The following is a 25,189-nucleotide window of genomic DNA, read 5'->3' on the forward strand; positions in this document are numbered from 1 at the left end:
AATGAACACTCAAAATTCAACAACTTTGTTACTTTGAGATTTTTGGGGAGATGAAATGTAAAGAACACTAATAACAAAAAAATCGTACATATTTTTGGGGTGGTTTGACACTATTCAGACAGTAATTAAATGAGATCGGGAGACAGGCAAATGCTAGAAACTGTGCACCAAAGGCTCTGCACAGTAAATTGTAATATTAATGGTTGATGACAGTGGTTAACCAAATCATAGATTGCAGTCTCATTGTCCATAGAATGCTTTCAAGGTAGGGACACAAACATTTTGTATCTTAGGTGAACTCGTTCTTTAAAATAGGTCTGGAAGAAAATCCTGCTTGCTCTCCAGAAGGGTTGGCCACCCCTAATCTAGGTTTCCCAAGTGCTGGTTGTTTGAAAATGTTATAACAATCGTTTCTCCAAATCACCCACAATCTTCCCCCCCAAAAAATCTAATGAATATCAATATCCAGGTTGTTTATGTCTACTAGTTGAAGATCCTTGCCATCGTCTGACTATATATACAAAATGATGCATTTTAGGAGTTGAGTCCCCTTGTCATCTCTGCCTAGCACAATACTAAAATCTCAAATCATATTGGCTTCATGGAGCATTTAATATCAAATGCTTATTTGTATGACTGATTCAAAATTGTCCATGAAGGGCAGCAATAATGTATAGCCTAATATAATTCATTTTCAAAGACAAGTAGGCATAGCATATTTTAAATATGGGATTTTTTAATTTTTTAAAAATATATATTTCACCAGGTAGGCCAGTTGAGAACAAGTTCTCATTTACAACTGTGACCTGGCCAAGATAAAGCAAAGCAGTGCAACAAAAACAGTTACAAATGGGATAAACAAACATACAGTCAATAACACAATATAAAAATCTATGTAGTAAGGTTTGGGAGGTAAGGCAATAAATAGGCCAATAGTGGCAAAATAATTACAATTTAGCATTAACACTGGAGTGATAGATGTGCAGATGATGTGCAGATGTGCAAGTAGAGATACTGGGGTGCAAAAGAGCAAAAAAAATATGTTGGGGATGAGGTAATTGTTGGGTGTGCTATTTACAGATGGGCTGTGTACAGGTACACGGATCGGTAAGTTGCTCTGACAGCGAATGCTTAAAGTTAGTGAGGGTGAGATACAAGACTCCGGCTTCAGTGATTATTGCAATTTGTTCCAGTCATTGGCAGCAGAGAACTGGAAGGAAAGGCGGCCAATGGAGGAATTGACTTTGAGGGTGACCAGTGAATATACCTGCTGGAGCGCTGCTACGGTGACCAGTGAGCTGAGATAAGGCGGGGCTTTACCTAGCAAAGACTTAAAGATTACCTGGAGCCAGTGGGTTTGGCAATGAATATGTAGCGAGGGCCAGCCAACAAGAGCATTCAGGTTTCAGTGGTGAGTAGTATATGGGGCTTTGGTGGCAAAATGGATGGCACTGTGATAGACTACATACAATTTGCTGAGTAGAGTGTTGGAGGCTATTTTGTAAATGACATCGCCGAAGTCAAGGATCGGTAAGACAGTCAGTTTTACGAGGGTATGTTCGGCAGCATAAGTGAAGGAGGCTGTTGCGAAATAGGAAGCCGATTCTAGATTTAATTTTGGATTGGAGATGCTTTATGCGAGTTTGGAAGAATGGTATACAGAATGTTGTCGTCTGTGTAGAGGTGGATCAGAGAATCACCAGCAGCAAGAGGTGGCCCAAGAATTGAACCCTGTGGCAACCCCATAGAGACTGCCAGAGGTCTGGACAACAGGACCTCCGATTTGACACACTGAACTATCTGAGAAGTGGTTGGTGAACCTGGAGAGGGCAGTCATTTGAGAAACAAAGTTCCTGCAAGTTCCTGCGGGAGCTGTTGGCCATGGTAGGGGTAGCCAGGTGGAAAGCATGGCCAACCGTAGAAAAATGCTTAATGAAATTTAATTATCGCAGGTTAAATCGGTGGTGACAGTATTTCCTTGCCTCAGTGCAGTGGGCAGCTGGGAGGAGGCGTCTTATTCTCCATGGACTTTATGATGACAAAACTTTTCGGAATTAGTGCAGTGTATATTGGTTCCCGACTTCCCCTACCTGAGCGTTTTTTCCCCTTCATATTTTAAAACATTCATAAAAGGAATTGGTTAAAGGTAAATTAATCCATGAACACATTATTTAACATTTCTTAAAAATGACCCAATTTTCATCAATTTGATTATATAAGCTGAAAGCCCATTCAAAAACAGTCCTGGACTTGGACCAGGAAGTAGGCGGGTATGTGCTCATGACCTTTCAGTTCGCACACATTTTGTTGCATATGCGAGTAAAATGGTTGCACTGTAGAGCCCTGCAAGTGTCAAAATATGAAGTGTTAAGCATTTGCATAATGGATCATCAGGTGCAATAAGAACATGGAAAAGTCTAATGGTGCATTCAAAGCTAGTGGGAACTAGGAACGCCAAAATGTCCGACTTGCTAACTGGTTGCACATTCTGGCTGTTTTGTCCCGCCTACTTCCTGGTCCAAGTCCTGTATAACAACCCCCAGTTAGTAAGTCGGAAATGTCAGTTTCCAAGATCAGACTAATACGTTTAGGTTAAAGGTTAGGTTACTCTTAGCTATTTTACAGTTCAATACAGCCAAGGGTGCCTCCATCCAATGAAATTACACTTCCCGAGTTACGCTTACATAGGTGTTCGCAGTTGTGTAAAGTACTTAAGTAAAAATACTTTAAAGTACTACTTCAGTAGTTTAAGTATCTGTACTTTACTATTTATGACAACTTTTAGAAAATGTACTTACATTTCCCCAGACACCCAAAAGTACATTTTGAATGCTTAGCAGAACAGGAAAACTGTCCAATTCACACACTTAAAGAGAACATCCCTGGTCATCGACTGTCTCTGATCTGACGGAGTCACTAAACACAAATGCTTTGTTTGTAAATGATATGAATGTTGGAGTGTGCCCCTGGCTATCCATAAATAAAATGCTGCTGTCTGGTTTGCTTAATGAGGAATTTTCAATCATTTATACTTTTGATACTTAAGTATTCTTAAAAACCAAACTACTGGGTGACTTTCACTTTGGGGTAATTTTCGTTAAAAAAAAAAAGGTATCTTTACTTTTACTCAAGTACAAGAATGGAGTACTTCTTCCACAACTGGGTGTTCCTAGTCTTCGGTCTGTTTTCGTAAACAAGCGCTGTAACATTGAGATATGGCCATGTGGGAACATTAACCCTATCAAGGTGTGTATCAATTTAACTAATATTTAACATATATACACACATACACACAGTGCCTTGCGAAAGTATTCGGCCCCCTTGAACTTTGCGACCTTTTGCCACATTTCAGGCTTCAAACATAAAGATATAAAACTATTTTTTTGTGAAGAATCAACAACAAATGGGACACAATCATGAAGTGGAACGACATTTATTGGATATTTCAAACTTTTTTTAACAAATCAAAAACTGAAAAATTGGGCGTGCAAAATTATTCAGCCCCTTTACTTTCAGTGCAGCAAACTCTCCAGAAGTTCAGTGAGGATCTCTGAATGATCCAATGTTGACCTAAATGACTAATGATGATAAAAACAATCCACCTGTGTGTAATCAAGTCTCCGTATAAATGCACCTGCACTGTGATAGTCTCAGAGGTCCGTTAAAAGCGCAGAGAGCATCATGAAGAACAAGGAACACACCAGGCAGGTCCGAGATACTGTTGTGAAGAAGTTTAAAGCCGGATTTGGATACAAAAAGATTTCCCAAGCTTTAAACATCCCAAGGAGCACTGTGCAAGCGATAATATTGAAATGGAAGGAGTATCAGACCACTGCAAATCTACCAAGACCTGGCCGTCCCTCAACTTTCAGCTCATACAAGGAGAAGACTGATCAGAGATGCAGCCAAGAGGCCCATGATCACTCTGGATGAACTGCAGAGATCTACAGCGGAGGTGGGAGACTCTGTCCATAGGACAAAAATCAGTCGTATATTGCACAAATCTGGCCTTTATGGAAGAGTGGCAAGAAGAAAGCCATTTCTTAAAGATATCCATAAAAAGTGTTGTTTAAAGTTTGCCACAAGCCACCTGGGAGACACACCAAACATGTGGAAGAAGGTGCTCTGGTCAGATGAAACCAAAATTGAACTTTTTGGCAACAATGCAAAACGTTATGTTTGGCGTAAAAGCAACACAGCTGAACACACCATCCCCACTGTCAAACATGGTGGTGGCAGCATCATGGTTTGGGCCTGCTTTTCTTCAGCAGGGACAGGGAAGATGGTTAAAATTGATGGGAAGATGGATGGAGCCAAATACAGGACCATTCTGGAAGAAAACCTGATGGAGTCTGCAAAAGACCTGAGACTGGGACGGAGATTTGTCTTCCAACAAGACAATGATCCAAAACAAAGCAAAATCTACAATGGAATGGTTCAAAAATAAACATATCCAGGTGTTAGAATGGCCAAGTCAAAGTCCAGACCTGAATCCAATCGAGAATCCGTGGAAAAAACTGCTGTTCACAAATGCTCTCCATCCAACCTCACTGAGCTCGAGCTGTTTTGCAAGGAGGAATGGGAAAAAATGTCAGTCTCTCGATGTGCAAAACTGATAGACATACCCCAAGCGACTTACAGCTGTAATCGCAGCAAAAGGTGGCGCTACAAAGTATTAACTTAAGGGGGCTGAATAATTTTGCACGCCCAATTTTTCAGTTTTTGATTTGTTAAAAAAAGTTTGAAATATCCAATAAATGTCGTTCCACTTCATGATTGTGTCCCACTTGTTGATTCTTCACAAAAAAATAGTTTTATATCTTTATGTTTGAAGCCTGAAATGTGGCAAAAGGTCGCAAAGTTCAAGGGGGCCGAATACTTTCGCAAGGCACTGTGTGTGTGTATATGTGTATATGTGTATATGTGTATATGTGTACACATACACACATATATATATGAAAGATAAGGTCCTTATAATTCCAAAACAGTACCAAAAGCGATGCATGTTAAGGTTCAGACCGAGCATCTTGGATCTTAAATCCCCACCCCATGATCAAGGGCTAGGTTGTTCTGAACCACAGCTGTTTGCATCCTATTGCACCTGTTGCATCAAAGGCCTGTTTGCATCCTCAAATGGCAGCTATGATGTGCTTATCAACTGAAGACTATTTTAGAGACTTGCAAAAATGATTTTGATAAAAAGTATTGTACAGTAAAAAGTCATTTTGTCTGCAGCGATTATCCATTGTAATACCATTTGGGCCACAGCAATGGTTGTGTATAACAGTGGTTCGCAAACCTTTGAGTTATTGTATCTCCAATCACATTTAGCTCCGATCCAAAATACCCCCTTATGTGCAAGTTCTTACGCATCTCAGGACCTACCGCAACAAATGTTATAGTAATGTCTACAATTTGTGTACTTAAACACTATTCAACAATACAAATACAATCAATCAAATATCCAAATGAAATGAATATGGATACACAATGGGCTACAGAGGAATGTTTACTAACGATGTTCCTCTTTTCTTTATGGATTTGATTCATCGATTGTTTTTGACATTCAAAGCCGACAACACCAGAAAAGTGGAATTTGCTCCTGATGTAATGTTTACAAGCCAAGCGAAGAATGTGAAAATCAGTCACATTGAGTTACAGCTTTGAAATAACTATTATTCTTCTTGTTTTTTTTTTTTTTTAAACCAGACAATCTGCGCAACACAACAGTTCTGACATTTTGAGTTTGGGATGTCAAAAGTCAAACAAAAATACAAAAAGTAATGTTAATTTACTGATATATATATAAAATTCTGTTGGAATATTTTTAATTCAGACAAAGATCTTCACTGACATGTCAATTTAATTTCAGAGTCCACCTTATTGGTCCCAAAGCCTTAAAAGTTGCAATCTTACTTCTGGAACTATAAGTTATTCTAAAGCACAGCAGATGTCACTTTCCTAAATGCAAAGTGGTGGTTTGGTTTCGGACATTTTCACCTGAGTGTAGTGCAATATGCCGTTCTGACAAGAAGTGAAAGGGATGCAGGGCTGCCTTAAACCTACAACTTATAACACTGCACAATATAAACAGAGATTGTTTATGATGATGTCAGACAACTCTTGCGCAGCACTGCGCAGACGGAATGCTTTCAAACATCCCGTAGGTTCACTAGAGATGGAAGAGCAAGCAAAACATCACACACTCCATTTTTTCCCCCGTTTCATATGCTGTATAGTCAATTAACTAGCTGAGCAGACCAGACCATCTTGGCACTCCCCCACCATTGTAAAAAATATTTGGGAACCTATAGAAATTAATTAATGTGTACATTTGTTTTGCCAAGTTTATTCTATTACAGACACCTTAATGCACTTTTCAATCTGAGCTACATAAATGTAATTCTGTCCTTGATCCATTTTATTCAAAACGGCTTCTTCTGAGGAGTGCCATTATTGCTGACCGGTGCTTTCAAAGCCTCTCATTGGCCAATACATAGCATCAGCCCTTGATCATGACTCTCAGTTCCATACAATACCCATAACAACTGGGATCTCAGACTTACAACTTCAGTGTGTTCAAGACAGCTGGGAAGTGGAGAAAAAAATAAACTAGCTCCGACTGTGAAAAATCATTTTGAACAGACATCCAACTCGGAATTCCAACTCAAGATCTCTGGTCTCTTTCTAGAGCTTGGACTTTGACCTGAAGATCACTGACGTCATGATTTCATCTCGTATTTTTTCAGAGTTCCCAGTTGTCTTGAACGCACTATAATGCATTGGTCTACAATAGTAGGAGTCATAATACCCATAAAACCTAGCGGTCAAAACACAGAAATGGTTGCAATCATTTTTACACCATTCAGTCATAAATAAGGTTACATAACATTGCCCATACGAATGATCTGCAGTCCAGAGGGTAACAGCAAACACTGTTTTCCCAAAGTAAACACACTTGACTCGAGAGGATGAATCAGTCCATCTCTGAAACCTCAAAGCCAGACTAAAATAATTCAGCTAGCTAGGGTAGCTACAAGTCAAGTAGTCCTTGAAGTAGGCTACCCACCCCTCACCTACAGACACAAACATTACGAGTCAAGGATCATATCACCTCCACCTTACCGGCCACCCTAGACCCACTTCAGTTTGCATACCATCCCAACAGGTCCACAGACGACGCAATCGCCTGCACACTGCCCTATCCCATCTGGACAAAAGGAATACCTATGTAACAATGCTGTTCATTGACTACAGCTCAGCTTTCAACACCATAGTATCCTCCAAGCTCATCATCAAGCTGGAGGCCCTGGGTCTCAACCCCGCCCTGTGCAATTGGGTCCTGGACTTTGACGGGCCACCCCAAGGTGGTGAAGGTAGGAAACAACATCTCCACTTCGCTGACCCTCAACACTGGGGCCCCACAGGGGTGGGTGCTCAGCCCCCTCCTGTACTCCCTGTTCACCCACGACTGTGGCCATTCACGCCCCCAACTTAACCATCAAGTTTGCAGACAACAGTAGTGGGCTTGATTACCAACAACGAGACAGCCTACAGGGAGGAGGTGAGGGCACTCGGTGTGTGGTGTCAGGAAAATAACCTCACACAACGTCAACAAAACAAAGGAGATGATAGTGGACTTCAGGAAACAGACCCCTATCCACATCGAAGGGACAGCAGTGGAGAAGATGGAAAGTTTTAAGTTCCTCGGCGTACACATCACAAACAAACTGAAATGGTCCACCCACACAGACAGTGTGGTGAAGGCGGCGCAACAGTGCCTCTTCAACCTCAGGAGGCTGAAGAAATAAGGCTTGTCACCCAAAACCCTGACAAACGTTTACAGATGCACAATTGAGAGCATTCTGTCAGGCTGCATCACAGCCTGGTACGCCAACTGCACCGCCCTCAACCGCAAGGTTCTCCAGAGGGTGGTGCAGTCTGCACAACGCATCACCGGGGGCAAACTACCTGCCCTCCATGACACCTACAGCACCCGATGTCACAGGAAGGCCAAAAAGATAATTAAGGACATCAACCACCCGAGCCACTGCCTGTTCACACCGCTTACCATCCAGAAGGCAAGGTCAGTACAGGTGCATCAAAGCTGGGACCGAGAGACTGAAGAACAGCTTCTATCTCAAGGCCATCAGACTGCTAAACAGCAATCACTAACTCAAGAGGCCGCTGCCTACATTGAGACCCAATCACTGGCCCCTTTAATAAATGGATCACTAGTCACTTCATACAATCCACTCTAAATAATGCAATTTTAATAATGTTTACATATCTTACATTACTCATCACATGTATATACTATATATTGCACCTTGCCTATGCCACTTGGCCATCACTCATCCATATACATATTCTCATTCTCCCCTGTAGATTTGTGTGTATTAGGTAGTTGTTGGGGAATTGTTAGATATTACTGCACTGTCAGAACTAGAAGCACAAGCATTTCGCTACACTCACATTAACATCTGCTAAACACGTGTATGTGACAAAAAATTGTTTTTTATTATCAAGAATACCTAGCCATAGCTTCCAAGTTAGCTACCATACTAGACTTTTGGTTTAGAAAAGCCAAAGAAATAAACTTGTTTTTATGAATTTCTCATGCATTTAAATGGCTAGGCAAATAGCCTGGCTAGATGGCGAATAGTAGTCCAATGTTGCTAACTAACTGACCAACCATGAGCTACCTAGCTAGATAACAGGCATTTTTAATTAAAAACTTGCCCAAGACAGTTCAAAGAATTGTCCATTTAAACAATTTGAACCAATTTATGAATTACTAAATTTAGCAGTTAATCCAGAGATTCTTAACTTTGCCTCAATTTGCCTGGGGCACAGTGGAGTTGTCATAATACCCATAAAACCTAGTGGTCACACAGGGAAATGGTTCCAACTGTTTTTTCACCCTTAATTTTATCCATTGTGGATTTTCATGAGTAAAGTTTAATTTGATTGATGACATTACAGCTGTAGAATATTTAACTGTCATTTTCACATGAGGGCAAGTTTGGTTTTTCATTAAACATTTAATTGATAACACTTGACACACTAATCAAATAGTGGGAAGGATCCTATAAATCAAGACTGTGAATGCATGTACCACTCCGAATAAATAAAGCCTTTCAAGGTTGGTTATGAAACTACAATACACACTACACTGGATGTCTAAACAATTCAATTCTGGATGTCAATAGATTTTTTTTAGATTCAGTCTCATGACAACATTCTAGGACAGAGTAATCACTCACTCATCTAAGTCTTTCATCCGGGGTAATCTGATGAGTGATACAGTGCATTCAGAACGTATTCAGAGCCCGTGATTTCCCCCCACATTTTGTTACGTTATAGCCTTATTATAAAATTGATTCAATTGTTTCATCCTCTCATCAAGCTATACCCCATAATGACAAAGCAAAAAACACCTTTTCTGAAAATGTATATTAAAAGAAAAACTATCACATTCAGACCCCTTACTTAGTACTTTGTTGAAGCACCTTTGGCAGAGATTACAGTCTCAAGTGTTTTTGAGTTTGAGGCTACAATCTTGACACACCTGTATTTTGAGAGTTTCTCCCATTCTTCTCTGCAGATCCTCTCAAGCTCTGTCAGGTTGGATGGGGTGCGTCACTGTACAGCTTTTTTCAGGTCTCTCCAGAGCTGTTTGATAGGGTTCAAGGCCAGGCTCTGACTAGGCCACTCAAGGACATTCAGAGACTTGTCCCGAAGCCACTCCTGCGCCATCTTGGCTGGGTCGTTGTTTTGTTGAAAGGTGAACCTGAGCGCTTTGGAGCAGGTTTTCATCAAGAATCTCTCTGTACTTTGCTCTGTTCATCTTTCCCTCGATCCTGACTAGTCTCCCAGTCCCTCCCGCTGAAAACCATCCCCACAGCATGATCCTGCCACCACCATGCTTCACCCTAGGGATGCTGCCAGGGTTCCTTCAGACGTGACACTTGGCATTCATGCTAAAGAGTCCAATCTTGGTTTCATCCGAATAGAGAATCTTGTTTCTTGTGATCAGTCTTTAGGCGCCTTTTGGCAAACTCCAAGCGGGCTGTCATGTGCCTTTTACTGAGGAGTGACTTCCGTCTGGCCACTACCATAAAGGCCTGATTGGTGGAGTGTTGCAGAGATGGTTGTCCTTCTGGAAGGTTCTCCCATCACCACAGAGGAACTCTGGAGCTCTGTCAGAGTGACCATTGGGTTCTTGCGCACCTCCTTGACCAAGGCCCTTCTCCCCCGATTGCTCAGCTTGGCCGGGGCGGCCAGCTCTAGGACATGCACTGGCAATTGTGGGACCTTAGACAGGCGTGTACCTTTCCAAATCATGTCCATCAATCAATTGAATTTACCACAGGTGGACTCCAATCAAGTTGAAGAAACATGTCAAAGATGATCAATGGAACAGGATGCACCTGAGATACATTTCTAGTCTCTTAGCAAAGGGTCTGAATACTTATGTATAAGGTTTCTGTTTTATAAATGTGCCAAAATGTCTAAACCTGTTTTCACTTTGTCATTATGGCGTAGTGTGTAGATTGATGAGGAAAAACATGGATTAAATTCATTTTAGAATAAGGCTGTAATGTTAAAAAATGTGGAAAAAGTCTAGAGGTCTGAATACTTCCCAAATGCACTGTGTAATTGATAAAGTAGCTCTTCCCTGTAGAATGTTGACAGCAGTATAAAACATGGTATTTTTTTAACTCACTGACACAGGATAAACTTTATCCCTCATGGCCCTGACCAAACCGGTAAATTGCCCGTCACTCTGGCTGTACTTCTCCACATGGCCAGGCTTATAGTGGTCTTCTCCCTTTTTAATGCTCTTATGCTTATCCTTTAAAAATGCCATAAAGGTCTGAAATAGACACCACAGTCGACATACTATACAGACAATTATCTAGGCTAAGTAATACAAAATTATTTCATGATCTACTGCTCTGCTAGCTGAACAATTATCTAGGCAAAGTAATACAAACATATGTTCTAATCTACTGCTTTGCTAACTAGCTAGCTAAAGTGTAGTCAGTGGTTAACTAAGACAGAGAAAGGGGACAGAATAATGTATACACTTTATTAAATGAATTTAAATACAGCACATGGAATCATCTTGGATTGGATACATGTCTCTGATTGCGCTTGCTGAGTTCTTCTATGCTGGTATTTAGCGTTTCGAATGTGAGAGTAAATTGAGGCAAATATATTGATAAAACTCACCTTGTCTGAGAGAGAATTAAACGGTTGCCAAAACAGTCACAGCAAGGTATGCCTACACCAAACACACTTAATTTAAAGTGTTTGTAAAATTCCCAACGTGAAAAATGTATGGAATTATTTCCATGTTTTACCGCTAGGTTTTATAGGTGTTATGACCCGCCCACTGTGGCTGACTATTGGGCAAAACAGACAGGGTTGGCTTTGATTGTGGACAACATGTAAACTATATTTTGTCTCCAATGTTTATTGAAAACATAAATACATTTGCCCAATGAGCACTTGTCTCTCAAATACATAGTTACATTGTTCGTTAATTAGCTAGTACATTTTTGTCACATTAGCATAGACATTGCATCAGTCTAAACACCCCAACACAATACATGGTATCAATAACAAGATTAAACTAGCTGAAATGAGCCACCTACGATGCCCCAACATGGCAGCTTCTTGTCATTGTTGCTATCTGGCCATCCAGAATCACAACAACACACAGACTTCTGCCTCCATTGAAGCGTGCGCATCGTTTTCGTTGCCAGCTAACCCATCTACGGGAGAGCCACTCCTTAAGCAGACCGGAACTGTGACACATTTTTTCAATGGTTAACGGCCTGAGTGGGACATCTTCATATATGCACCATCTTTGGCTTCACACCCAGTGTTTTGAATAAGGAAGTGAAACTATACACATGGAGGGTGTGTCTTTTCTATCGAATATATATTTTATTGAATAAAGTCCTTGTCGGATAATAATGGGGGACACAGCAAAGGATAAACGGCAGGAACAATTGAAGCGCTGGTCCGGTTCAAGCACCGAAAGAGAACCGGCTGTGCCCAGGCGAAGGTGGCGGGGCGATGTCGAGGATGTAGGCGGCTCGGAGGCCGTGAACAACGCCGTTTCAAATGACCATTCTCAGGATGTGGAGGGAAGCGGATCGACCACCGGGGAAGCCCATAGTATTCTACTCAAACGAAGGTACTGTATTGTCAGATTGATGCATTACTACACAGCCAGCTAGCTAGGTTCTCGCTAGCTAGCTAGTACTATACCGGATGCTATTCAGGAATGCTGTGCGTGGGCTAGGCACTTGCTAGCTAGCTTTACTGATACTTGAATGTTTATCTCGCTAACTAGCTATGTCTGTAATCACAACAATGGCACTTTCGTGTGTGCTTGTCTACTAGTAGATTTAGAACAGTTCTTTCTCTACAGTATTCGACGGGATACTATGTAGCTAACACACCTACATTGGCTGGCTAGTCATTTTGGAAAGCTAGCAGGCAGTTAACTAGTCAGCCAGCATACATATCTAGTTATCTACAGACCGCCACTGTTGTTGACAACCTCTGGTTTTAACATGGACTATTTGGAAGAGGGGAATATTATCTGCCTTCCATGTATGCAAATAATGAGGTTTGAGTAGCTGCCATGGAGTGCTGGTAAAATATAAACTTTTTAATATCCTGAGTATTGTCACTAAATGATGACCTCGACTGTAGGAGGCGAGTGCGGTTTGATACTGCTGCAGAGTTCCTGGCAGCTTGTGCCAGTGGTGACACAGATGAGGCCCAGGAGATGCTGAAAGATGCAAGAGAGACGGAAGGCAAAAATGGAGACTATCAGGGAGAGGTTGTGAATTGTGCCAATGCTGACGGAATCACAGCTCTTCACCAGGTAAGGACTTGTGGTAAATGAGTAGAATCTAGTGTCTGTGGATTGACTCTACAACCTATAATCATACTGGAGCTATGAATATCATCATCCTCTCTCCTCATTCACTGTAGGCTTGTATAGATGGGAGCATGGAGGTGATGGTCTTTCTCCTGGCTCAGGGTGCCAACATAAACCAGGTGGACAGTGAGGGCTGGACTCCGCTGCATGTGGCAGCCACCTGTGGGAATCTGGAGATTACTGAGTATGTACAGTATAGTATATCACTTCAACATCAGGCAATATAATAGGGGATACATATGAAAGCTTTCTACATTCCTCTGTTATAATGTTGGGCAGTCGTTGCAATTGAGTTAACCCGATTTGGTAGCCTTAGCCTCCCTGTGCCAATGTTTCTCCATTCAACAATGCTGTATTGTTGTCTGGTACAGCAGGGCCTGTAATGCTGGCCAACTGCATTTAGTTTACTCTTGGTTATGTGGCCTGTTTCTCTCTTGTGGATGGTTTCAAACTCTCTTTCTATATCTCAGTTTCCTTTTGCAGCAGGGTGCATCTCTCACTGCTGTGAACTGCGATGGCGACGTCCCCCTAGATATAGCTGAAGACGAGGCCACTGAGTCGCTCCTGCACCAATACATGGTGAGACAAGGTGAGTACGGTGCTACCAACACAGGGAGGAAACAAAGGAGAGATTCAGGGTGATAAGTGTTGTGGTGTCTGATTTATAAAGACTTACTTAGGTACAGAGAAGGAAGCGAAGCCAGGGCACACTCTTAGCCAATTTTTGGCTTGTGACGCTGTCACGTTTTATATCGAGCTAAACAAGAATAAGGCTCCCCCTTTTTCAATGGAGTTGAGAGAGGAAAAAGCTTCGACTACCACTTTTTCAACATTCTTGTTCAGTTATTGATTATACATTTCATTCCTGTGTCAGGTGTGGACGTAGAGGCAGCTAAGCGGGTGGAGGAGGAGCAGATCATGAAAGATGCCAGAGCCTGGCTGACAGAGGGGCTTCCCTCAGAACTACGGCATCCCAAAACTGGGGCCACTCCCCTGCATGTGGCTGCAGCCAAGGGCTACCTGGAAGCCATCAAGTGAGTGTCCATGACCGTGTCCCAATTCTCTCAAAACCCCTATTTTTCTTGTGTCTCCCTCACAGTCTCCCTCACAGCCACTCTGACAAGCTCAATAACTCTTGAGTTTATGGAAAAGTAGGGCATTGTTAAAAAACGAAGAGACAAAATGAATTAACTCAATTGCATAGGCTTTCTGCTTTGCTCTCTGTGCTAAGCCACTCTGTGTTGTTGTGGTTCAGACTGCTATGCCAGTGTGGTCTGGACGTGTCAGAGATGGACTGTGATGGCTGGACACCTCTCCACGCAGCGTCACACTGGGGGCAGGGAGATGCCTGCAGGATACTGGCTGAACAGCTCTGTGACATGGAGGCCTGCAGCAATGGGGTGAGACCGACAGACCGACTAGAGCCATACACATGTATACCAGTGGAGGCTGGTGGGAGGAGCTATAGGAGGACGAGCTCATTGTAATGAATGGAATTAATGGAACGGAGACAAACTTGATTTCAATATGTTTGTTGTGTTTGATTACTGTTCCATTTATTCTATTCCAGCTAATTACAGTGAGCCCATACTCCTCAAGACACTCAATGTACTGGGAAATATTGTCGACTGCTTGTATACCAGGTCTCTGTAATATTTGTTACTACTTTATGAAATGCTAGGCTAATATAGCTTCGCCATGTGTTAGGAAGTGTGATACCACATAATGTCTTTGTGCTCTATTTTCATTTTTGTAACGTCAACCCTGCAGGGTCAGACTCCGTTTGATGTCGCTGATGAGAGTGTTGTGTCACTGCTGGAGGAGCTGTCACAGAAACAAGCCAACGTGAGACTTCCCTTTTTTTGTCACTGTTCATGTGTGCAAAATATTTATCTAGATGGCCAATACAAAACTGCCTGATTTGAGAAATATTAATTGTAGATTTCACATCTTTTCAGAATAGTATAATTTGACTAGTTGCCATATTTGCCATGTAATATTAGGCTGTTCTGCAAAAGGCAGTCTTCCTATGTTTCTCTTACTGATGAGTGATGCTGTCATGACACTTGCTACTATATTTGCCTTGCAATATTATTATTATTATGTGCGTTATCTAATGACAGTGGTCATATTTTTGTCACTGATGACCGGGTGTCCCTTCACAGTGGCGTAATGAGCAGTCCATAATGGACAGACAGAACCCTGCAGGCTCTACTGCTGCGAAAGCTGATAACAAACGACGGAGGTCAGTATATGCCTTATTATTACTGCATCTGATAACAAACGACGGAGGTCAGTATATGCCTTATTATTACTGCATCTGATAACAAACGACGGAGGTCAGTATATGCCTTATTATTACTGCATCTGATAACAAACGACGGAGGTCAGTAAATGCCTTATTATTACTGCATCTGATAACAAACGACGGAGGTCAGTATATGCCTTATTATTACTGCATCTGATAACAAACGACGGAGGTCAGTAAATGCCTTATTATTACTGCATCTGATAACAAACAACGGAGGTCAGTATATGCCTTATTATTACTGCATCTGATAACAAACGACGGAGGTCAGTATATGCCTTATTATTACTGCATCTTATTTTCTCCTGTTTCTTTTCCTCTTCTGATCTGTAGTAGTTATTTTGCAGTTAGACTGTAGTTGGAATAAATTTGCAGTTAGGTTGTAGTTGGAGTAAATGTGGTGGGCTTGGCCTCATGCAGGAAGATGGTTTTGTCTTCCTTAGAAATGTAGATGAGATACAATTGGATAGTTCTTCACTTGACTGTTATTTTACAAAGATGGCTGACTATGAAAAAGCCGTCTTCCTTGTTTTTTTTTAACCTTTTTAACTAGGCAGGTCAGTTAAGAACTAATTCTTATTTTCAATGACGGCCTAGGAACAGTGGGTTAACTGCCTGTTCAGGGGCAGAACGACAGATTTGTACCTTGTCAGCTCGGGGATTTGAACTTGCAACCTTCCGGTTACTAGTCCAACGCTTTAACCACTAGGGCACCCTGCCGCCCCAGGGCAGCCTAAATAATAGCAGGGAGGATTGTGTTGGACAGTGTCAGAACTGGATGCGTTCCTGCAATGAATTTCATGGCTACATTCCGATCATTATCTCCTCCCATGTATGCACCAATCCAAAGCTTTTCAATGCACGGAGGGGAGTGAACGAGAGCACACTTTGGGAGAAGGGTAAAGAATATTAATGCAGCCTATTTCTGTGATATGCTGATAGTAATCATCTCCGTGTGTTTCAGGACCTCCGTGTGCAGGATGAGCAGTAAGGAAAAGATGAACGTGCAGGACCAGTCTAAAGAGAGGAGGTCTGAAGGCCTGGAGCTCAGCGAGGAGAAAGAGAGCAGCCCTGGTATAAAATATGGCTGATCTCTCTCTCTCACACACACACAGACATTTTGAATACCCATACATGATTACCCACTGACCAGAGTACACCTCCTGTCTGTCTTTCTTAGAAGGCTCCACTCTATCCAGTCCAGACACAGAGAGTGCCACCTCCACCGTCAGCCCCGCTGAAAAGGTAAGACATGTCTCAATGCATCTTAAGCTGTACTGTAGATGTTGTGTAGTCTACCTGGGCCTGTCGTGCTTTACACACAGAAAAATGTGAATCATCAGCCTAGCAACAGTGACTCGATTACTGTCAAGAGGAATGTTATTATTTCTCTGTATCAACGTGGTCCTGTTTTGCCTGTGGTCCAGCAGACTCCAGAGGAGAAGGATGTGGAGGAGCGAGACCAGGACAGAGCCAGTCGTACAGCCCGGGTCCAGCCCACCCCCCAGAGGAAAGACCCCCTGGCTGATAGTCCCAACAACACCAACCCAGACAGACGGAAGTAAGAGCCACATGACACACAGTAAACACACATTAAAGCTTAGTGGCCTGGCACAACTACCGGAAAGATACGTGAATAGTTGGTGTGGCAGGAGGCAGGGTGTGGCACATAAGAAGGAAGTGATGATGAGAGCTAATGAATGAAAGACTCAACACACAGGCAGTTGTTTAAGTACTATCAATGTGTTTTAGTAGAGGAGTGAGTGTCTTCTGCTGTAAATTAAGGGGATGTGCTTTTATGGAGGTGTTCTTATAGAGCATTCTGAATATACATCTTCTAGTGGAGCTGTGTGGATGTGTTGGAGCATTCTGAATATACATCTTCTAGTGGAGCTGTGTGGATGTGTTGGAGCATTCTGAATATACATCTTCTAGTGGCGCTGTGTGGATGTGTTGGAGCATTCTGAATATACATCTTCTAGTGGAGCTGTGTGGATGTGTTGGAGCATTCTGAATATACATCTTCTAGTGGAGCTGTGTGGATGTGTTGGAGCATTCTGAATATACATCTTCTAGTGGAGCTGTGTGGATGTGTTGGAGCATTCTGAATATACATCTTCTAGTGGAGCTGTGTGGATGTGTTGGAGCATTCTGAATATACATCTTCTAGTGGAGCTTAGTGGATGTGTTGGAACATTCTGAATATACATCTTCTAGTGGAGCTTAGTGGATGTGTTGGAACATTCTGAATATACATCTTCTAGTGGAGCTGTGTGGATGTGTTGGAGCATTCTGAATATACATCTTCTAGTGGAGCTGTGTGGATGTGTTGGAGCATTCTGAATATACATCTTCTAGTGGAGCTGTGTGGATGTGTTGGAGCATTCTGAATATACATCTTCTAGTGGAGCTGTGTGGATGTGTTGGAGCATTCTGAATATACATCTTCTAGTGGAGCTTAGTGGATGTGTTGGAACATTCTGAATATACATCTTCTAGTGGAGCTGTGTGGATGTGTTGGAGCATTCTGAATATACATCTTCTAATGGAGCTGTGTGGATGTGTTGGAGCATTCTGAATTTAAGGGTTCTAATGGAGCTGTGTGGATCTGTTCATCGAACCAGCGACATTTCGGTTACTGACCCAACGCTCTTGTTAGTCTTGATCGCCCACTGGAGTTTATAGTTTACCCATTAGCCACCTTTTTTACCACTACATCACTGATGTTAATACAGAATCGTAAGTTAATATGATAAAACGATCATCTGTGTGCTCCATTGATGTCTGTTTGTGCGGAGCTTCATTAGTAATGCCTTGGAAAAGAAATGTGAACGCATATCTATGTATAGAGTTGATTATTTTCTGCAATTCATCATTACAACTGACGGAACATTTTCTGATGCTACTCGTTAGTGTGGATCATTTCTCATAATTCCCCCTTTCAGGGGTATAACATTACAATTGTGTATAGCTAATAGGCTTTGTGTTTGTAGATTGACTGAGGTGAATGAACCTAGAGCAGCCAAGGTGATAATGGCTGGGGTCGTTTTTGCTGTTTTCCAAATAGCTTTTTAAACTTTTATTTAATTGTATATAAATGCGAGAAAAAAATCCTCACTTAAACCCCCAACCCTGGTTACGGCTCTGAATCTAAGAGTTCTAATAGAGCTGAATGGATGTGTTATTTTTGGGAGCATTGTGAATCTAAGGGTTCTAATGGAGCTGAATGGATGTGTTATTTTTGGGAGCATTGTGAATCTAAGGGTTCTAATGGAGCTGAATGGATGTGTTATTTTTGGGAGCATTGTGAATCTAAGGGTTCTAATAGAGCTGAATGGATGTGTTATTTTTGGGAGCATTGTGAATCTAAGGGTTCTAATGGAGCTGAATGGATGTGCTCTTTTGGAGCATTGTGAATCTAAGGGTTCTAATGGAGCTGTGTGGATGTTTGCCCCTCAGGTTCCAGGCCCCTGTAAGAGACGAGGAGTCTGAGTCTCAGAGGAAAGCACGATCACGCCTCATGCGCCAGTCTCGCCGCTCCACACAGGTACTGGTCACAATAAACCATCTCTTTACGTCTCTTACAGAGGGCTTAAAATGGATCTGGTCACCTTAACTGACCACCTTTCAGCATAAATAATAAACATGATTTTTGCTTGTTTCCTGTGACAGGGTGTGACGCTCACTGACTTGAAGGAGGCAGAGAAGAGCGTAGCCAAACCGGCTGATCCACCACCTAGCAACATCCTGCATGTCAGCCCTATAGTCACCATAACACCTGCTGAGAGAGGTGAGTGGGACTGTGGTGGGAAAAAATGTGCTGTTTTCATGTATTAATAGTAATGCCATTCAGGAAGACAGGATTATGAATCCTAGTTTTAAAAGTTTAGTGTCAGGAAAACATCAAGATGGCAATATCAAATGCATCCTCTAGGCTCTAGCCTTAGTGTCTGTTAAGGGCTCAAAATTGCAACCAAAACACACATTTTTAATTGGACTCTAGGGTGCCAGTGTTTTTTTTTTTTCACGTTACTTTTTGGTTCACAATTTTCAGCTTTTTAAAAATGTATTATAAAGGTATGCAACAATGGGTATGCAGGTATTCATAAAGTTTGGTCCGAAGTCTTGGTTTAATCTTTGCAAAGCCAAATTGAGTCATGAGCTGTTTGAATGAACATTCCTAAAGGCTTTCCCAAAAACAAAAAAACTTGCCAATTAAATACCTGGCTGAATGATATCTTGATGATTTGTAACAATTGCAAGGCATTTGTTTATCAAACTGTGCCATCACATGTAGCCTACATTGTACAGTACAAAAAAAAACACTAGCCGAACACAATGGCCTCTTGCTAGGCGCACAATTGATTTGAAGGGCAACTACACCCTCCAATTTAGTTTTTTATTGTTCCCAGATCTCAAAAGTGTTCTCCCGATGTGGTTTAAGCATTGTTGTGGACAGGGAACATCAAATTTGAGGAGTTTTTCAACCCCCAAAATATGATTTTTGCGAGTGAAATCCTGAGGGAAAACTAAAACGTGTATTTTTATCAGGCCCTACAATCGCTAGCGATAACACCCTTTTTAAGATTGCTCAAATATGATTCTTTTTTTTATGGAGGGTAGGTCATTATAGGCCAGGGCTTTCCAACCCTGTTCCTGGAGATTTTCATTTCAACCCCAGTTGTAACTTTCCCGATTCAACTTATCAACCAGCTAATTATTAGAATCGGGTGCGCTAGATTAGTGTTGGCGCGAAAACCTACAGGACGGTATCTCACTAGGAACAGGGTTGGAGAGCCCTGCTATAGGCTACTTACGCAGCCTGCAAATTAAACATTTTAATAGATGCGCACATCATCTGCTTTCCTTGGCCAGCACTCTTTTCATTCGGGCCAGTAACTTTCAGTTGGCATTGGCCCAGTGTGCCACTGGCAAATTCATCTGAATGTCAAACCCTGCAAGGGCATGCTAATGTAAAAGACGACTAGTCATTATTAGCCTGGTTCTGTATGGAATGCAGGCACACTATGAGACACCGGTCAGGTCGTTATCAGCACGCAGTGGCAAAAAATGGGTGCGACCATATCATGTGCTGGTGCCGTCAACAGGAAGAATTGTGCCACCGGTGGAAAAAAGTTAGTTTAGAGCCCTGCTGTTGAATGCCTTTTGATCTATCAATGTCGTTCTGTTCCAATTGTATTGTAGACACCGACCCAGTGAAGGAGGTCGGGTCCGAGGGAGAGACGCGGCTAGGAGTGCGGGACCGGCGGAAGGGAAGGAGAGAGAGACGCTCCACCGGGGTGGTTCAACTAGGGGTAAGCAGAGGAACCCCTTCATACATATTCATAGTATTCGTGCTAGAGCTTTTGTTATCTTTGTTCTAATCGTTTGACCATTTCCTCTTTGTATAAACTGATTGAACTTTAATTTGACTATCAACCAATATCACTCTTTCTTGTCCACTTCCAACATGCCACAAGTACAACGTAAATGTTATGTCCTACAAAGACAAAGAGGAAATGCAACAGTATGTTGTAACCTTGTACTCAGAACAGGAACTCCATACCCCACCTGAAATGTTCTTTCCCCCCTCCCCCCTTTTCAGTTGTGTAATTGCTACATTTCTGCATTTTGACTGCTTTATAGTGTAGACCTGAAATATAGGACTTTGTTACAATGTTCATTATACACTGTATTTATTTTTCTCACAAGAATGAACATTTGGATGCAATGGATGAAGCCCAACAGGATGAAAACCATCGTCATAGTTCACCCAGGTAACTGTTTTTTCATTTCTATACTACAGTATACTGAATTACTAAACCTCTTTTGTATTGCATAAATCATGTACTCTGTCTATCTTTGCAGTGAGCCTCAGTTGGGAGATTCTTCACCAGAGTACAAAATGGTATTGTTGACAACTCCCAGTGATTTTTAAATACACACATTCTTCAGGCACTTGAAAGATGGAAGCTAAGGTTTTAATAAGTGAGAGAATAACATGCTCTGTTGGGAATGAATGGATGCAGCTGACTAGCTGGGAAATAAGAGTTTAAACCGCTTAAACGGAATGTATTTAGAACTGCAGAGGCTATGACCGGATCCCTGTATTTGTGTCGCCCCCTAGCTGTACATGTCGGTGCTGCAGGAGAACAGCCTGCTCAGAGACAAGCTGCAGGAGACCGCGCTGCTGCTCAGCCAGAGCAAAGTGGAGCTGGAGAGACTCCGACAGGTGAGGATATGATCCGGTCTAAATTTTGATGACCATGGTTCAAGATCCATGGCGTATAGCAAAGCCATGTGCCATGACTCTTTTCCTTGTCTTCTCTCGCTCATAACTACAGATAGGGAACTACAGATAAGTCTGGATATGATTATCAGGTATTCCATTTCAATATATTAGATCCACATAGCAGTGGAAAGGAGGGAGACGAAGAGTATTGGGACATTGTCAGTCTGTCAGGGAGGCAGATCCTAGAAGTGCTGTCGCTGGTCATGTGGCGGGACCTGACGGTGTTCTGTGTCCGCCTCTGACAATGTGGAGAGAAGTTACGTTGTGTAAGACAAACAGTACACAGTATTGTTAGGAACACAAAGATGGATTCCAGATAGCACACAGAATGTGTTGGAATTTATCCTGCTCGGCTTCTGTGTTGAGCTGTGCATGTCAATCACTGGCCCTGTTGTAACTGTGTCCGTGTCTCCATTGCAGAGTCAAGAGAGCAACACCGAGAGGCCGGCCCTGCTGGAACTGGAGAGATTTGTGAGTCCCCTCTTAAACTGTCTGTGTTCATGTTTTAGGGTCCATTTCACTGTTAGCTTCCCAATTCAGGAAATTATTTATTTATTGGATCAATTGAGGTCAAATGGAATATAACCTAATGTCATTAGCTGTAAAGGCTGCATACCTATGTGGGAGTGAGTTAAAAAAAATCTGTGTCTGCTTTTACTCGCAGGAGAAGAGAGCACTCCAGAGAAAAGCAGTGGAACTGGAGGATGAGCTGAAGGTATAAGGGAATTGTTCAGTCACCGGGGCTAGCCTATTCAACTTGTCTGTTCAGACTTGAATTAACCTGCATAATTGTTAGCATTGATGATGTGCTTTGGGATCCTACTGACTACCCAAAACAACCTCAAACAACCCAACATACTGACCCCCCCCCAAAACAATAAAAATAAACTACTGAAAACATTAACCACATAAAAGTACTCAAACCAACTCCAAATTACACAAACATTAATGACAATCTATCTAAAAACTGTTCTGAGAATATGGTTTTATTCTGTACTGTTCTACATTGCATTATCTGTAACATTCAATAACCAATAGATTTCCATCAACTGATCACGATGATAAAAAAAAACATCTATTTGTCCCTGATGTTGTCTGTCCTCCCTGGTTATCGTGTATTTCCAGATGCTGGTGGATCTCCGAGCAGACAACCAGAGGCTAAAGGATGAGAATGCCGCTCTCATCCGTGTCATCAGCAAACTTTCCAAATGAGCCTCATCTCCCAAACCTCTAGACGGAGAAAAGTGTTAAACGGTTCCTGTCTCTTGCCCAACTCACAAGGCACATACCGGGAACAAAACCCAGCATCAAGAAAGACTGTGTTCTGCTCTGATAGAAAACCAACGATGCATTTGTTCAATGACATTTTTGGATTTATAACTGGAAAGAATAGTTTTTGCAGGGTTATTATTCGCCTTTGGTTTGGCTTCACTCATTACTCGATCTACTGTATAACAAGCTGAACTGCACCTCCTATGGATTCACAGGGTACTGTACGGTGTTCCTGTTCAAATTCTTTAAACGTTTTTTGGTTGTGTTTTTCTGACCTAAATATTTTGTGCTTTGCTTCTGAATTACCATGTTTAAGGATACATGTGTTTTTTAAGATATTTTAATAACCATGCAAAGTGAGCGCTTACGATAACGACATGATCTTACTTCAGAGTACATACCACTAGACACCTAAACAGGACTGGGGGAGCGATGCAAACGGAAGGTGCTTCAGTTCTGAGGAGAGGCGGAGAAGGTTGTTATTAGGTTTTGACATGCATATTCCACAAAAATGTGCCAAAACACCCCCCATTTACGGCTTGTTTGGCATGTTGTTTGGGGGAAAGGTGAAGTGATTGGTTTGTCTCTCAGGATGAGTCTGGGTCAATACTGTACTTGAGCTGACTACTGTTAAAGTTGGACCAAACTGTATGTGCATGTTAAGTTTTTTTGAATGTATATTTATGTGTATATTTATGTACAGGGGCCCTCTCCTCATCCAGTGATGTAGTAGTAATGGTCTCTTTGATTTAGGAAAGGACGGAGATGCTGGGTGCTCATACTGTGACGGAGACCTGTTAGTTAGTAGACAGGCAAGATGGGTCAAGTCTTTTGAAAGTTTACTCTGTTTTTTAATGCATGCCAAATTGTATTTTGACAATGTGCCTTTCTATATATATTTGTAATTAATATTTACACAACGTCAAATAAAATACAGTATGGTAAATTAAGCTCGCCATCTCCCGCCACAGTTCCTGTGTGGCGACGAGAATAAAACTCATGATCAACACCTTACCTAATGGAGACATTAGGGAAGCACTGCATGTGGAAGTCGATGCTCATTTTATTTATATTGTGCTTTTCATTAAAGGTCCAATGCAGCTGTTTTTATCTCGATATCAAATCATTTTGGGGTAACAATTTAAGTACCTTACTGTGGGGGAGTGTGGAGAGGGCAACTGAAAACTAAATGTTTAGAACTCTTTCTTGTTGGTCTATTAACTAATTTAACCACCTGGTGACGTCACCAGGCAGACCAAAACTCCATCCCACCAAAACAGGTTGCAATTTTAGGCGGTCTTTTCAAACAGCTCTTACACTAAAAGGGCATTATCATATTTGCAATTTCGCAGTATTATTCCAACCTCAGTGTGGAGATATAACACAGGAAAATCACGTTTTTGACTGCACTGGGCTTTTCAAGAGGAATCTTAGTAGGTAAAAAGACAAAGTCAAGACCAGGATACATTAATAATTACATCACAATCAGTAATGACTCCACAGCTGAGTTCTGAATTTCCTCTTTTTCTGCAACACTTGCAAGTGTATCATTTTACAACAGACAAAATATCCACTAGGTCAAGGCTCTCCAACCCTGTTCCTGGAGAACTACAGTCCTGTAGGTTTTCACTCCAACCCTAATCTAGCGCACCTGATTCTAATTAGCTAGTTGATAAGCTCAATCAGGTTAGTTACAACTGGGGAAAACCTACAGGCGGGTTGCTTGATCGGAGAGTCCTGCACTAGATCAATATATCCACTTTCATAAAGTAGTCACATATCCACTATACAGCTTCACATGGAATAAAGCATATAGAGCTTAATTTTATAGAAAATGTTGCTTGAATGTGTTACCAAATCTAAGTTCTTAACTAAAGTAACTGTTAAAGGGATTATTTGAAATAAATAATGATTAACAAATAAACAGTTTCTTATAATACCCTTCGGTTCTTTCATTTATATCATGGTACTACTATGGTACTTTCACTTATACCATGGAAATGTACCATGGTTTTAGCCTTGAAGTATGAGGGTCTACCATGGTACTGCACAAACTGTCAGAAACTGTCTCAGGGAAGCTCATCTGCGTGCTCGTCCTCACCAGGGTCTTGATATGACTGCGGTTCAGCGTCATAACCGACTTGTGGGCCAATGCTCAGCTTCGATGGCCGCACGCTGGAGAAGTATACTCTTCATGGTTGAATCCTGGCTTTAAATGTACCGGGCAGATGGCAGTCAGCGTGTAGGGCGTTGTCTAGGCTAGCAGTTTGCTCATGGCAACGTGGCGGTGGGGTTATGGAATAGGCAGGCATAAGCTACGAACAGAGAAAACAATTGCATTTTATTGATG

The 25,189-nt window shown here is 41.8% G+C and overlaps 1 protein-coding gene across 2 annotated transcripts; it reads left to right on the forward strand.

Moving 5' to 3' along the window:
- The first annotated feature begins 11,833 nt into the window (after positions 1-11,833).
- Positions 11,834-23,943, forward strand: LOC139370439 (protein phosphatase 1 regulatory subunit 12C-like). Of its 2 annotated transcripts, none has more exons than XM_071109915.1 (20): positions 11,834-12,211; positions 12,736-12,910; positions 13,021-13,151; positions 13,438-13,556; positions 13,842-14,001; positions 14,223-14,367; positions 14,738-14,812; positions 15,133-15,212; positions 16,240-16,349; positions 16,456-16,520; positions 16,703-16,836; positions 18,735-18,822; positions 18,948-19,065; positions 20,481-20,590; positions 20,988-21,052; positions 21,144-21,183; positions 21,403-21,507; positions 21,988-22,038; positions 22,232-22,282; positions 22,693-23,943. In XM_071109915.1, exons 1-20 carry the CDS (start codon positions 11,988-11,990, stop codon positions 22,777-22,779), a joined length of 2,133 nt encoding a protein of 710 aa, XP_070966016.1. In that variant the 5' UTR covers positions 11,834-11,987; the 3' UTR covers positions 22,780-23,943. The 2 variants fall into 2 exon arrangements, with proteins under 2 accessions (XP_070966016.1, XP_070966017.1); XM_071109916.1 differs by having other exon boundaries at positions 11,867-12,211; positions 16,706-16,836.
- The last annotated feature ends 1,246 nt before the right edge of the window (positions 23,944-25,189 follow it).

This window comes from Oncorhynchus clarkii, chromosome 17 (assembly GCF_045791955.1).
Source record: "Oncorhynchus clarkii lewisi isolate Uvic-CL-2024 chromosome 17, UVic_Ocla_1.0, whole genome shotgun sequence".
In the NCBI taxonomy this organism is placed as follows: Eukaryota; Metazoa; Chordata; class Actinopteri; order Salmoniformes; family Salmonidae; genus Oncorhynchus; species Oncorhynchus clarkii.

Coding starts and splice junctions, on each gene's coding strand:
- LOC139370439 (XM_071109915.1), top strand. CDS start 11,988: ATGGGGGACACAGCAAAGGATAAACGGCAGGAACAATTGAAGCGCTGG. Junction 18,823..18,947: donor AGTCTCGCCGCTCCACACAG/GTACTGGTCACA, acceptor TTCCTGTGACAG/GGTGTGACGCTCACTGACTT. Junction 20,591..20,987: donor CCGGGGTGGTTCAACTAGGG/GTAAGCAGAGGA, acceptor TTTTCTCACAAG/AATGAACATTTGGATGCAAT.